The sequence below is a fragment of the Dermochelys coriacea genome, chromosome 3 (genome assembly GCF_009764565.3).
Source record: "Dermochelys coriacea isolate rDerCor1 chromosome 3, rDerCor1.pri.v4, whole genome shotgun sequence".
NCBI lineage: Eukaryota > Metazoa > Chordata > Testudines > Dermochelyidae > Dermochelys > Dermochelys coriacea.
In genome coordinates, this window is record NC_050070.1 from 209,226,289 (window position 1) to 209,242,088 (window position 15,800).

At 43.2% G+C, this 15,800-nt stretch overlaps 1 protein-coding gene across 5 annotated transcripts in view; it reads right to left on the bottom strand.

Moving 5' to 3' along the window:
* Positions 1 to 15,800, bottom strand: part of ZC3H6 (zinc finger CCCH-type containing 6) — an 80,850-nt gene that overhangs the window by 46,906 nt on the left and 18,144 nt on the right. Inside the window, exon 2 of one of the 5 annotated variants that reach the window (XM_043512385.1) lies at positions 15,423 to 15,621. The exons of the other annotated variants lie outside the window; for them this stretch is intronic. Within the exon in view, the coding sequence (XP_043368320.1) occupies positions 15,423 to 15,478 (56 nt within the window). The 5' untranslated portion in view covers positions 15,479 to 15,621. The remainder of the gene's footprint in view (positions 1 to 15,422; positions 15,622 to 15,800) is intronic. 5 annotated transcript variants of the gene reach the window in all.

Here is a 15,800-nt window from a genome sequence, read left to right on the forward strand (position 1 = left end):
GGCAAGGAGAACTTCTTTTCAGAGGAAACTGGTCCCACTTCTTTTGGGGGTGTTTGCCCTTGTCTTCTTTGTATTTCTGCCTCATGAAGTGCCTATGCGTCCTTGAGGACTTTGATCCGTTAGGTCTGGACTCTGGAGGGACACTGTCCGGGAGGGGTGAATGTGCAGCAAGAGGACCCAGGATCCAAATGGGGCCTCATGAAGAGCTCCGTAAGGTGTGTCTGGAGTCAGAATTCACGAGATTGCCATGCTTTCCTCCCACATACAGGCAGATGCTGTACTTTGAAAGGATGTGACATTCCTTGAGGAAATACAGGCAGGTTTTGTATGGGTTGCTCACCGGGAAGACCCGGGGGCAGGCCAGGCAAGGCTTGAAGCCTGGAACGTTGGGCATAATAGGTGCCTGAAATGGTAGAGGAGCTGGGGGTCCCCCCCAATCACCAACTAATTAAGTAGCACTAAAAAACGAAACTATCCAAACATAACAACTGTTTACAGACTTGAAGAAGCAGAATGATGAAGAGCAGAAATGGACACAGAAGGTTCCATCCCAGACCACGAGAGGCAGAAAAAGAACTGGAGAGGCAGTCCATCTATACAGCTTAGACCCTTACTTGGGAGCATGAGGAGGTACAGGCATGGACCAACAGTAACTGCTACAGAAGTATTACTGGTCCAGGGCACACATGTACCCACAGAGAATAACCATGGGGATCTGGACTTGAAAAAGAAGGAACTATTCTCAAAAAATGAAAGTCATGAAAATATCAAGGTACTTGTTATGCCTATAAGAAAATATAAGATAGTTAGTTAAGAAAGTTAGAGAACTTCCCCAAAAGCCAGAGGACGAGTGAAGACACTGGTGATTTCAGAGAAGTGTCTGGCTGATGGATGGATCAATTATCAGTGGTTCTTGAGAAAAGTGTGTGTGTGCATGTGTGTTTGTGTGTGAGAGAGAGCGAGCAAGTTCTGAACTGTTAAGAGAGACTTGATGTGCTACATTCTAGAAACTTTTGGGAGGGGGTACAGTTCTATATGAAGCTGGCTATTTCATCTTGTTTTTAGTCTTCACAGTGCTGAATTCAATAAGTGGTGGTTTCTCAACTGTAGTAAAGGTGAAAGGGGCTAATCAATACTGCAAATGGAGTGATATCAAACTTCACTGTATGAATTTCTGACTCAACGTGCCCAAAGTTGGAGCAGCAGGAAACAAATGATTTAATAGACAATGAACATAAATAATTCTCCTAAAATAAAATGCAGACAACTCTCTCAAAACGTACAGTAGCAAGATGGAAAGGGTTTATGCTTATCTCAAACGGTGCAGAAAAATCAGACTCTTCATGATCAAATGAACCATTGAATGACACTTTGTTTACTGAAGTGCATTAATGAGTCTGATGACCCTGTAGGCAAGACATTTTTAATGCTACTAATGCCACTGAAACATCAAAGATAGTATAATTCAAATCCCAGTTTCAGGCATTCCAGCAGTTCCTCAACATTCTCTTTATTCAATCTATTGGGGGTGGTGGCCATGGTAATTTTGGTTCTGAGAAGCTGTAAATTCCTACAATCTGATTAATGCAACATTCTTTTTTGTTCTGATGGGGGGAGGGAGGGATGTCAGCCTGTTCGGGAACCTTGTGGTCAGTTACAATGGAAACAAATATGGAAGAACACAGCAAACTTGATGGGGCTGACTTTCACATACCAAGACTATGTTATGCAGTGGGGATACCCACACTACCTTTTCCCACAACAGACAGAGATGATTTCAGCTTTACATGTTCTCTAAAAGTCTATGTCCTCAGTTAAGGAAAAAGTTGACTCTGTCAGGGAAAACAATCAACCCTGGACTCTAGCCATTTTTTGTCATTGTCCTTGGGAGTTATGTGGACTCAGATGACCACCAAAAAAAGAAGCAGGAAGTGAAATGTCCAGGCTCTCAAAATGTTTAATGAAAAAGAACTCCCAAACAGAAAAAGAGACAGCACAAATTAGATAACTAGATGAGTGCTCATAATTTTCTATTTCTAGGTTCTTTTTCAAGTCACCTAAAACTGTTACAACCAAGACCCTCTTTTGCTACAGGATACCTATGTGCAAATCTTGAAAGGGACAACATTAGCAACACCATCCATGAAGTCTTAACTAATACTAAAGACAAACTCAGAATCCTTAAAGCAGCTGAAATAGCAGGTGACATCATTTATCGAAGCAACAAAAAGAAATGATGTTTTCTTACCTGTAATTTTTAATTTTTCATTATAGAGGACATACACTGGGCTGGACACTATTCATGGGTTGGACCTGCTCATTCCACCACCATGGAAGCTTTTTCCCTACCCTCCCCCTTTGATTTCAAATACCCTCTGCTGTACTGCTGCAATACTGCTAAAAAGAATGAAAATGAAATAAACAGTGAGCTCTCCACTACAGGATTAAGAAAATGAGGTTGAAGTAAAAAGAAAAGGAGTACTTGTGGCACCTTAGAGACTAACAAATTTATTAGAGCATAAGCTTTCGTGAGCTACAGCTCACTTCATCGGATGCATTTGGTGGAAAATACAGAGGGGAGATTGATATCAATATTCCCTTTGTATTTTCCACCAAATGCATCCGATGAAGTGAGCTGTAGCTCACGAAAGCTTATGCTCTAATAAATTTGTTAGTCTCTAAAGTGCCACAAGTACTCCTTTTCTTTTTGCGAATACAGACTAACACGGCTGCTACTCTGAAACCTGTCATTATGCAAGAGGTTGAAGTGTTATAGTTCCACTGGGAGTCTCTCGTTCACCAGCCAGGAAGAAATGGGATAAGGCTGACACTAGGAATCTTGGGGACAGTGGACTGAACATAGTAGGTATGTCTACACAGCCAGCAGCAGCAAACCTCCCAGCCCAGGTCAACAGACTTGGGTTTGAGGAGCTTGTGATAGTGCTCTAAAAACAGCTGTGTAGACAGCACTCTGAAGTTGCAGTTTGGGCTGGAGCTTGAGCTCTGAAGCCCACCCCCCATCCCTAGGCTTCAGAGCTGAGCTGCAACTTCAAAGCACTTCTACAAAACTATTTTTAGAGTACTAGCAATGAGTCCCACATCTGTAAACTCAGGCTCGGAGGCTTGCTTCTGTGGACTATGTAGATGTATCCCTAAGTGCCTACAGCATAATTTCTTACAAAGGCCAGGATGTCTCTAACAAACAATATGAACACATTTAGGCTCAGGTTTATGAATCAGGTCAACAAGTCTTCCAAGTCTTGTATGTTCTTGGTAAGGAAGACTTCTGATATTTTAGTATGAAGTTGACAAATTCTCAATAATCAAGTTGTTGAAGGAGCAGATTCTGAGGCTGACTGGGGAAATGGTGGGGAAGGTGAACGTGGTTGGAGAAAAACTAGAAGCTTCCAAATATAGCAGACTGCCATCTTTGTAAGTCTCCAAAACTGAGATCTATGAAACAAATAGATTATATCTGATTACAGATGATCAGCCTGATATTCTCAAATAAGAGGAAACTGAAGAAAGTCAATACATGAGCATGATATAGCATGGCCAGAGGGCGGCAGGAGAGTGTTAGAAAGGAGCCTTATTCCCTGTAGAGGGAAGAAAGTTTGCTATATATTAATTAAAGCACCTGAAGCCAATTAAAGCACCTGGAAGCCAGTCACCTGATAAAACCCCCCTGCTTCAATCAGACAAGAAGAGGAGTTGAAGCAGAGTGGATTGGTGTTGGAGCAAAGAGCAGTTTGGAGGAGTTGAAACAGAGTGGATTGGTGTTGGAGCAGAGAGCAGTTTGGAGGAGTTGAAGCAGAGTGGATTGGTGTTGGAGCAGAGAGCAGTTTGGAGGGAAGCAGAGGAGAGTTTGGAGAAGTGCTGCATTGGTCTAAGATGACCAAGACTCTAGGTAAAGGGACACCTGGTTTGGGCAAAGGGAGGGCAGGAAGCCCCACAAGCTGAAGGGCAGGAGAGGGAAGTAGCCAAGGGAAGGAACCGCTAGTTTAAGTGATTTACCGCGATCCCTAGGGCCCCTGGGCTGGGACCCGGACTAGAGGGCGGGCTGGGGTCCCTCCCTCTCCAATCCCCTCCTTTAGGACGCTAGTGGGGCAGTTAATACCCCAGTTCAGGGGCAAGAAACGGTGCCCTGAACCCCCACCCCCGAAGAGAAAGCACGAGACCCATCATAGTAGTGCTGACAATTTGCCACAAGTATATCTATCCACTGAAAGGAGAAAGTGTCCATGTAACATACCTAGGGATGCCATTGTCAAAAGCAAAATACAAGTACAATTCCTGTTGTTCTCAGAGGCAAATAAGTTCTAATGAGAGAAAATGGCTTGCTGAATATATGAATCAAAGACTCCCAACTTGTCTGTTGCCACCTGTGGGCAACTGAGCTAGCTTACTGCTCCATTAGACAGATGGACTCTGCCTCTCCATGAATGAAAGGCCACATGGTTCAGATTTATACTTTTTATTCTTCCCTGGCAGTTTATGTAAGCCATGTTTGTTCATCTGTTGCTCCTGATGTGAAATGAGATGAGATGGTCCTGTGAATTTTATGGACGGCTCCAATGGCACTGATGATTGCTTTAAAGGCAACATCAGGCTAAGATAAGTTAGTGTCATTTGTTTAAAAGGAAAAACTGAAGGCATTAGGGATGCTGTGTTGTCCACAGGTTTTTTTATATGCACAATGCCAACACGAGTATTAAGTGCCGATATTGGGAGGAGACTACAGAACACTGGAAGAGAAGGGTTAAAATCTGGATGTTTAGAAATTCGAATAAAGGGAGATTTCCCAGTTGAATGGTCTTAAAAATGAGCTCCAATAAGGTCCAGAGGGTATGCACAAAGATTTTTGTTTAATTATGAATTGACTATGTGAAGAAAAGTTGCCTTTAAGTACATTTTCAGCAGCAGGTCATTCAAGTAACAGATGTAAATGCTATCTTAATGAACTACATCACCTTGCACATTACAGGAAAAGACAAAATACCAAACAACATGGACACGAACAGGCATTTTCCTTTAAATGGCAGGAAATGAGACTGATGGAGACGAGATCAGATGGGAAAACAAAAGTTAATTTCTTCAGATCTATGGAACAGAAGAATAGAGTGAAGCCATTTCTTGAATGAGTTATGAAATATTTTCCATTTTGAATCTTGCTTCCATTAGAGATAGATGTCAAAAACAGATAGACTTAATCTATTTTCACTGGGACCACAAATGATATGAAAAAATATCAGGATGATGTTTTGAGGGTGACATTGGGATTTTGGCTTTTATGTCTAGATTTTATATAGCATATATGGTAAAGAGGGGCACTCTCTTCAAATTTTATAAGATACCAAATTTCTGTATGACACAGAATGCATCTGAGGTGGAACTGGTCCAGAAGAGAAAGTCAAATGTTTAAGTTTTAAAGATTCCTGAGTAGATTATTTTTTGAGTTGAAGAAAGGAAGGAAAATTTATGGCGACCTCCCATCCTGCAAAGCTGGAAAAATACTTTCTAACTTCAGTAAAACAAGGTGGGAATGACTGCATGTTCCATAAGGAGCTCATCTATATTTTTGTTACAATGTTTTTTCACCCTGATTAAAAAGCAATAATGAGAAAGCAGGTTGTTCAGATTGGATTGAACCCCAAGAGAGCTTTCTAAGGGATTGTCCAAATAACTTAGTTCCATTGAAAAGGACACCATAATAGACATGGGATTTGTGTGAAGGATCTTAATTTCTCTTTTTATGGGTGAACTTTGGATCAAGGTAACTTTGCAGAGGTGATGCAGGACATTTTAATTTGCACCCAGCCACTTTAATCAAGAACTCAAACTATTTTTAAGGAGCTGATTACTGTTGTAAATATATATATTTTTCCACAGAAATTTTTGGAACAGTATGTGTGCTATAATAGCAGGCAGGGTTAGGCCAGTGTGAGACACATTCTGCGGAAAGGGAACCAGAGGGAATGAAGATTAAACACACTGGATCCTCAGCCTGCTCTAAAAGGAAAGTCAATTGGTTATGATTACTGAAAAATACACATAATCTGAAGTTCAGCAGTCTGTGAGATAAAATTCCCACATTCAAACGCTGTTTCTTAACAGCAATGAGCCTAAAGCTTCTCAGATGGAGACTGAATAAAACAAGATTGGAATGCCATGCTTAAATAGTCCAGCAGAGAGTCTGAACTCAAAGGATGAATGGAATAAAACAAGCCTAAACTGCCTTCACTGTGGTGAAATGAGGAGGTCTAATCCATGAATAGTTTCCAGACCAGCAGATGTCCATTATGAGAAAACTTTATATTCCCTGACATAAATCTATATTACACAGCCCAGACAGCTACAAATAATTTCTTCCCCTCAAACAGAAGATTAGTGTGTGTTTGTTAAGGCTATAATATTTTTTTTTCCCCCAAAGTCCTCCATGAAGAAAAGTTTTATATTTTTGGGACAATTCAGCCAACTGCCCAAATGGAGAAAACCTGCCAGATTAATGTACTGTATGTATATATTAATATATATTACTCAGTATCTCAGAAGAAAAGGGATATGATCATACAATTTTGAACTTTAAATTAAAGCACTTTATACTGAAAACTTGTTCCAGAATACTTAAGTTAAAAAAAAAAGAGAGAGTGAAATTACTCATAAGAGACATACACCATCTTTTCTAATTGTGTTTTTGATCTTCTGACTCGTTATTGGCATTGTACAAGACTGTTCTGCATATTAAAATCAATAAATAGATTTATAAAGATCAGCAGATAGGCTATAAAAATAACTGATAATTCAAAAATGAACTTGATAAGGAAGATGCAACCTTCTTTTATGCCCACATCAACTCCTCCACGGAGCACAAAATGAACAATTTAAAGAAATTACTGAAGCAGTCGATCCTGAATATATTCTTCCAGAGAGATTTTTAAAAGTGAACAGAGAACAAATAAAAATTAATGTTAATGTAAGATAGTAGGTCAAACATGAGAAATGACCCACAACTGGAATGTATTATAACCTCTCGTAACATGCAGATAACTTTCTGAGACCTTTACCCTTGAAGCTGAAATTCTCATGTGCTTGGTTTCTGTCCAGAGATGATTTTTTTTTTGAAAGACTAACAAAAATCCTTTTAGTTGTTACTGAGTTATGAGAGAGGGAAAGATACATTTTTCCAATTCAGTAAAATATCTATCCACTTTTGTTTAAAATAAATTGGCTACAGCAACAACAGCCAAAGTTTAAAACATGAAACTTTGTATGGATATACTGCTGTCCCCATGAGGGGGTAAATAAAATGTTTTGGAGGGGAAAAGTAAGTTATAAGTGATTGCAAAAAATCCAATGGATATCCACAGGGCACGTGCTAATAAAACCTTGCCCCTGTGATATCATTGCACGTTCTCTCTCACCATCTTAACAGATAAGAGGAACTGCCGATAGAGCAATATATGAGGAGAATAAGTGTAAAAAACCACATAAAACTCTATTAAAATAGAAAGCACTTGCTTAGTATCAAGGACAACATAGGCAATACTGGGTTAGACCAATGGTCCATCCAGCCCAGTGTCCTGTCTTCTGACAGTGGCCAAAGCCAGGTGCTTCAGAGGGAATGAACAGAACAGGCAATCACCAAGCCCTGGTCTACACTACGAGTTTAGGTTGGATTTAGCCGTGTTAGATTGGTTTAGGCCTGCACCCGTCCACACTACGAAGCCATTTTTTCCCGACTTTAAGGGCTCTTAAAACCGGTTTCTGTACTCCCCCCCGACGAGTGGATTAGCGCTGAAATCTACCTTGCTGGGTCCAGTTTGGGATAGTGTGGATGCAATTGGACAGTATTGGCCTCTGGGAGCTATCCCAGAGTGCTCTACTGTGACCGCTCTGGACAGCACTCTCAACTCAGATGCACTGGCCAGGTAGACAGGAAAAGCCCCCAAACTTTTGAACTTCATTTCCTGTTTGGCCAGAGTGGCGAGCTGATCAGCACAGGTGACCATGCATCCCAGAATCGCAAAAGAGCTCCAGCATGGACAGAACAGGAGGTACTGGATCTGATTGCTGTATGGGGAGACCAATCCATGCTATCAAAACTCCATTCGAAAAGACGAAATGCCAAAATATTTGAAAAAATCTCTGAGGGCATGAAAGACAGAGGCTATCACAGAGACCCGTAGCAATGCCGCCTGAAACTTAAGGAGCTCAGACAAGCCTACCAAAGAACCAGAGAGGCAAATGGCCGCTCCGGGTCACAGCCCCAGACATGCCGCTTCTATGATGAGCTGCATGCCATTCTAGGGGGTGCTCCTACAACTACCCCAGCCCTATGCGTGGACTCCATCAATGGACTCTCACGCAACAGGGATGTGGATTTTGGGGACGAGGAAGATGAGGAGGAGGCTGAAGCACAGCAAGCAAGCAGAGAAACCATTTTCCCCCCAACAGCCAGGAACTGTTTTTCACGTTGGATCTAGTACCCTCCCAACCCACCGAAGGCAGGCTCCCGGACCTGGAAGGTGGAGAAGGGACCTCTGGTGAGTGTACCTTTGCAAATATAATACACGGTTTAAAAGCAAGCGTGTTTAATGATTAATTTGCCCTGAAGACTTGGGATGCATTCGCGGCTAGTACGGCTACTGGAAAAGTCTGTTAACATGTATGGGGATGGAGCAGAAATCCTCCAGGGACATCTCAATGAAGCTCTCCTGGATGTACTCCCAAAGCCTTTGCAAAAGGTTTCTGGGGTGGGCAGCCTTATTCCGTCCTGCATGGTAGCACACTTTACCACGGCAGGCCAGCAGCACATAGTCTGGAATCATTGCATAACAAAGCATGGCAGCATATGGCCCCAGTGTTCGCTGGCATTCAAGCAACATCCGTTCTTTATCTCTCTGCGTTATGCTCAGGAGAGCGATATCATTCGTGGTCACCTGGTTGAAATAGGGGAATTTTATTAAGGGGACATTCAGAGGCAGCCGTTCCTGCTGGGCTGTTTTCCTGTGGCTGAACAGAAATCAACCCCGCTGTTAGCCACACGGTGGGGGAAGGGGTGAAGCAATCATCCCAGAGAATTGGGTGTTTGGGGGGATGGGGAGGTTAGTTGAGTTTGTGCTGCACATTAGCCCAAAAACCGCAGCCCCTCTTTTTAAATGGCCAACCCATTTTAAAGGGCCAAGCCAACAGGTGCTTGGTATGTGAAATGAGAGCGCTGCTGTTTGAAACCATTCCCACGTTAGGAAGGTTAAAGAAGCCAAAAGACTGTGGCTTACCATGTCTGCCTGCAAGCCCAATTCTGCTGCCTGCCAGCCCTGCGTGTGTGATCTCTCACACCATACCGGCAGGCCCTTGATATAAGAGGCAAAATGCGATCTTGTAAAGAAAGCATACGTGCTATGTAATGTTAACAGCTTTGTTCACCATGAAAGAGTCTACCCATTGTTCTCTAAAATGTCTCTTTTTCAAGACTAATCTCCCTTTTTCCCTCCCACAGCTGCAAATGTTTCATCGCTCCATGAATCATCTCTGTCCCAGAGGCTATCAAAGATTAGAAGCCGAAAAAAAAGCACTCACGATGAAATGTTCTCTGAACTCATGCAGTCCTCCCACACTGAAAGAGCCTAGCACAATGCATGGAGGGAGACAATGTAAGAGTCCAGAAAAGCACAAAATGAACGTGAGGAAAGGAGGGACAAGCGAGAGGAAAGGTGGTGTCAGCATGATGAGAAGGCAGGATGCAATGCTGAGGCTACTGGAGGATCACATTGATATGCTCCGGTGTATGGCTGAGGTGCAGGAAAGGCAGCAGGAGCACAGACCGCCACTGCAGCCCGTGTAACCAACCACCCTCCTCCCCAAGTTCCATAACCTCCTCACTCAGACGCCCAAGAATACGGTGCGGGGGGCCTCCTGGCACCCAACCACTCCACGCAGAGGACTGCCCAAGCAACAGAAAGCTGGCATTCAACAAGTTTTCAAGTGCAGTGTGACCTTTTCCTTCCATCCTCCCCTCCTCCCCCACCCTCCTGGGCTACCTTGGCAGTTATCCCCCTATTTGTATGACAAATTAATAAAGAATGCATTAATTTGAAACAACAATGACTTTATTGCCTCTGCAAGCAGTGATCAAAGAGAATAGGGGAAGGCGGTTGGCTTACAGGGAAGTAAAGTGAACCAAGGGAGCGGGTTTTCATCAAGGAGAAACAAACAGAACTTTCACACCGTAGCCTGGCCAGTCATGAAACTGGTTTTCAAAGCTTCTCTGATGTGCAATGCGCCCTGCTGTGCTCTTCTAACTGTCCTGGTGTCTGGCTGCACGTAATCAGCAGCCAGGTGATTTGCCTCAACCTCCCACCCCACCATAAACATCTCCCCCTTACTCTCACAGATATTGTGGAGCACACAGCAAACAGTAATAACAGTGGGAATATTGGTTTCGCTGAGGTCTAATTGAGTCAGTAATCTGCGCCAGCGTGCTTTTAAACATCCAAATGCACATTCTACCACCATTCTGCACTTGCTCAGCCTGTAGTTGAACAGCTCCTGACTACTCTCCAGGGTGCCTGTGTATAGCTTCATGAACCATGGCATTAAGGGGTAGGCTGGGTCCCCAAGGATAACTGTAGGCATTTCAACATCCCCAACAGTTATTTTCTGCTCTGGAAAATCAGTCCTTTACTGCAGCCATTCCCACAGACCAGAGTTCCTAAAGATGCGAGCATCATGTACCTTTCCTGTCCATCCCATGTTGATGTTGGTGAAACATCCCTTGTGATCCACCAGTGTTTACAGCACTATTGAAAAGTACCCCTCCCTTTTGGTTTATGTACTGGCTGCTTGGTGGTCCGGTCCCAAGATAGCGATATGCGTTCCGTCTATTGCCCCACCACAGTTAGGGAATCCCATTGTAGCAAAGCCATCCACTATGACCTGCACATTTCCCAGAGTCACTACCCTTGACAGCAGCAGGTCAGTGATCGTGTTGGCTACTTGGATCACAGCAGCCCCCACAGTAGATTTGCCCACTCCAAATTGATTTCCGACTGACCGGTAGCTTCTGGCGTTGCAAGCTTCCAAAGGGCTATCACCACTCACTTGTGAATTGTGAGGGCTGCTCTCATCTTGGTATTCTGACGCTTCAGGGCAGCGGAAAGCAAGTCACAAAGTTCCATGGAAGTGCCCTTACGCATGTGAAAGTTTCACAGCCATTGGGAGTCATCCCAGACCTGCAACACTATGCAGTCCCACCAGTCTGTGCTTGTTTCCCGGGCCCAGAATTGGCGTTCCACAGCATGAGCCTGCCCCACTGCCACCAGGATGGCCAAATTGCCGGGGCCTGTACTTTCAGAGAAGTCTGTGTCCATGTCCTCATCACTCTCCTCACTGCGCTGCCGTTGCCTACTTGCCTGCTTTTGCAGGTTCTGGTTCCGGTTCTGCATATACTGCTGGATAATGTGCATGGTGTTTAGAGTGGTCACAACTGCCACGGTGATCTGAGTGGGCTCCATGCTTGCTGTGGTATGGCGTGAGCAGGAGAGCAGATTGGCAGTGGAAGTGGAGGGTGGATGACTATGCTGACAGCAATATGGCGCCCGCAGGAAAAAAAGGTGCAAAACGATTGTTGGCCGTTGCTTTCACAGAGGGAAGGGGAAGCAAAGGGTAGGCTGGCAGGAAACAGTTCAGTACGACTGCTAGCGGTCATCGTGCTCATGGTGCTGCTGGCTGGGAGAGCAGCCTGAGGCAGAATGGCCCCCTCAAGGATTGAACTCACAACCCTGGGTTTAGCAGGCCAATGCTCAAACCACTGAGCTCTCCTTCTGCTAATATTCCAAGCAGGACTGACTCTCCATTAGACAAAACTTAAAGAAGAGAATGACCTGAGTCACTCCCATTTATGTCCAGGTGCCCCTGACAGACCTCACTGAGGTCTGCTAGGAGCACCAATGTCTGCCCAGGCATCCCGACCGACCTCACTGAGGCCGGCCAAGAGCACCCAGGAGATGATGAGGACGGATACCAGTTGTACTGCACCATCTGCTACCACAAGGCAATGAGCTACTGCTGTGTAGCAATGCAGTCCGATGTCTGCCAGCACCCAAGAGACGTACGGTGACGGTGAGCTGAGCGGGCTCCATGCTTGCCGTGGTATGGCATCTGCACGGGTAACCCAGGAAAAAAGGTGCGAAGCGATTGTCTGCCATTGCTTTCACGGGGGAGGGGGGGTTCCGGAGGACATGTACCCAGAACCACCCAGCGACAATGTTTTTTGCCCCATCAGGCATTGGGATCTCAACCCAGAATTCCAATGGGCAGCAGAGACTGCAGGAACTGTGGGATAGCTACCCACAGTGCAACACTCTGGAAGTCGACACTAGCCTCAGTACTGTGGACGCACTCCGCCGACTTAATGGTCTTAAATGAGGACACACGCAATCAACTGTATAAAATTGCTTTCTAAAAAATCGACTTCTATAAATTTGACCCAATTTCGTAGTGTAGACATACCCCTAGTGATCCATCCCCATATCATACACTCCCAGCTTCTGGCAATCAAAGGCTAGGGACATTCAGAGCGTGCTATTGCATCCCTGACCATTCTGGCTAATAACCATTGATAGACCAATCCTCCAAGAACTTTTCTAGTTCGTTTTTGAACGCTGTTATAGTTTTGGCCTTCACAACATCCCAACAATTAGTTCCACAGGTTAACTGTGCGTTGTCTGAAGATGTACTTCCTTTTGTTTATTTTAAACCTGCTACCTATTAATTTGAGTGACCCCTAGTTCTTGTGTTATGTGAAGGAGTAAGTAACATTTCTTTATTCACTTTCTCCACACCAGTCAATATTTTACAGACCTCTATCACATCCCTTCTTAGTCATCTCTTTTCCAAGATGAGCAGCCCCGTCTTTCTAATCTCTCCCCATACAAAAGCTGTTTCATACCCCTAATCATTTTAGTTGCCCGTCTCTATACCTTTTCCAATTCTAATAAATCTTTTCTGAGATGGGGCGATCAGATCTGCAGGCAGTAGTCAAGATGTGGGCGTACACTGAATTTATATAAAGCGTTTTCTATCTATTCCTTTCCTGATGGTTCCTAACATTGTTAGCTTTTTTGACTGCCGTTGCACATTGAGCAGATATTTTCAGAGAACTATCCATAATGACTCCAAGATCTCTTTGTTGAGTGATAACAGCTAATTTAGACCCCATCATTTTGTATGTATAGTTGGGATTATGGTTTCCAATGTGCATTACTTTGCATTTATCAACATTGAATTTCATTTGCCATTTTGTTGCCAGTCACCCAGTTTAGTGAGATACCTTTGTAAGTCTTCGCAGTTTGCTTTGTACTTAACTATCTGGAGTAATTTTGTATTGTCTGCACATTTTGCCACCTGTTTACCTCTTTTTCCAGATCATTTATAAATATGTTGAACAGCACTGGTCGCATCACAGACCCCTGGGGACACCACTGTTTACGTCAGTCCATTCTGAAAGCAGACCATTTGTTCCTACCCTTTGTTTACTATCTTTTAACCAGTTACTGATCCATGAGAGGACCTTCCCTCTTATCCCATGACTCTGCTTAAGAGCCTTTAGTGAGGGACCTTGCAAAAGGCTTTCCAAAAGTCCTTGTACACTGGATTACCTTGGTCTACATGTTGGTTGATCCCCTCAAGAATTCTCATTGATTGGTGAAGCATGATTTCCCTTTACAAAAGCCACACTGACTCTTCCTCAACAAATCATGTTCATCTATGTGTCTGATAATTCCGTTATTTACTACAGTTTCAACCAATCTGCCTGTTACTGAAGTTAGGTTTACCGGCCTGTAATTGCCAGGATTGCCTCTGAAGCCTTTTTTAAAAAACTGGCGTCACATTAGCTATCCTCCAGTCATCCGGTACAGAAGCTGATTTAAATGATAGGTTACATATCACAGTTAGTAGTTCTGCAATTTCCCATTTGAGATCCTTCAGAACTCTTGGGTGAATCCCATCTGATCCTGGCAACTTATTACTGTTTATCAATTTGTTCTAAAACCTCCTTTAATGACACCTCAATCTGGCACAGCTCCTCAGATTTGTCACCTAAAAAGAATGGCTCGGGTGTGTGAATCTCCCTCACATCCTCTACAGTGAAGACTGATGCCAAGAATTCATTCAGTTTCCCCGCAACGGTGGTATTTTCCTTGAGTGCTCCTTTACCACCTCGACTGTCCAGTGGCCCCAGTGATTATTTAGCAGGCTTCCTGCTTCTGATGCACTTAAAAAAATTTGTTGCTGTTAGTTTGAGCCTTTGGCTAGCTGCTCTTTATATTCTTTTTTGGCCTGCCTAATTATACATTTACACTCGACTTGCCAAAATTTATGCTCCTTTCTATTTTCCTCAGAAGGATTTAACTTCAAATTTTTGAAGGATGCCTTTTTGCCTCTAACTTCTTCTTTTACTTTGTTGTTTAGCCATAGTGGCACATTTTTGGTCCTCTTACTGTGTTTTTTAATTTGCGGCATTCATTTAATTTGATTCTCTATTACGGTGTTTTTAAAAAGTTTCCATGCAGCTTGCAGGCATTTCACTTTTGGGACTGTACCTTTTAATTTCTGTTTAACTAATGGCCCCATTTTTGTGTAGTTCCCCTTTTTGAAGTTGAATGCTACTGTGGTGGGCTTCTTTGGTGTGTCTCCCCCCCCCCGATGTTAAATTTTATTATATTATGGTTCCTATTACCAAGCAGTTCAGCTATATTCACCTTTTGGACCAGATCCTGTGCTCCACTTAGGACTAAATCAAGAACTGTTTCTCTTCTTGTGGGTTCCAGGACTAGCAGTTCCAAGAAGTACTCATTTACGGTGTCAAGAAACTCTCTGCATCCTGTCCTCAGTGACATGTACCCAGTCATGGTGGGGATAGCTAAAATCCCCCATTATTATTGAGTTTTCTATTTTTATAGCCTTACTAACCTCCCTGAGCATTTCACAGTCACCATCACCATCCTGGTCAGGTAGTCGGTAGTATATCCCTATTGCTATATTCTTATTATTCAAGCATGGAATTTTAAGCAGGGATTCTATGGTACAGTTTGGTTCATTTAAGATTTTTACTATATTTTAGTCTATGCTTTCTTTCATATATAATGCCACTCCCCCACCAGCCCAACCTATTCTGTCATTCCTATATATTTTATACCCTGGTATTACCATGTCCCACTGATTATCATTCCACCAAGTTTCTGTGATGCCTATTAATATCCTCAGTTAATACCACGCATTCAAGTTTACCCATCTTAGTATTTAGATTTCTAGCATTTGTATATAAGCACTTATAAAATTTGTCACTTTTTAGCTGTCCGCCACTATGTGATGTAACTGAATGGGATTCTTTTATTTGATTGTTTCTCAACAGATCCTACCTGTACTTTATCATCTTCCATCCTCTCCTCCTTACTAGGATACAGAGAATCCTCATTAATAGATCCTCCCCTAAGGGATGTCTCTGTCCGAATCGTGTGCTCCTCCACACCCGTCGGTTTTTTCAGAAGAAAACAATGTTAAAAATTGGAGATATAACAATTTTAGGATCTCCACAGTATTTTTGTATTCTCCACTGTTCTGCAAATTTGAAAAAAAGTTTCACTATCACATTTTCATTACAAGGATACATCCCAACTTAAACAGAAGTGCAGCTGCACTGTTGACTCAATCTTGCAGAGAACTGTTTCTAACCAAACAGCGGAAGTTAACATGGTAACTCATCTCATTCACTTCAGTGAAGTGCAAACTTCAAAGTC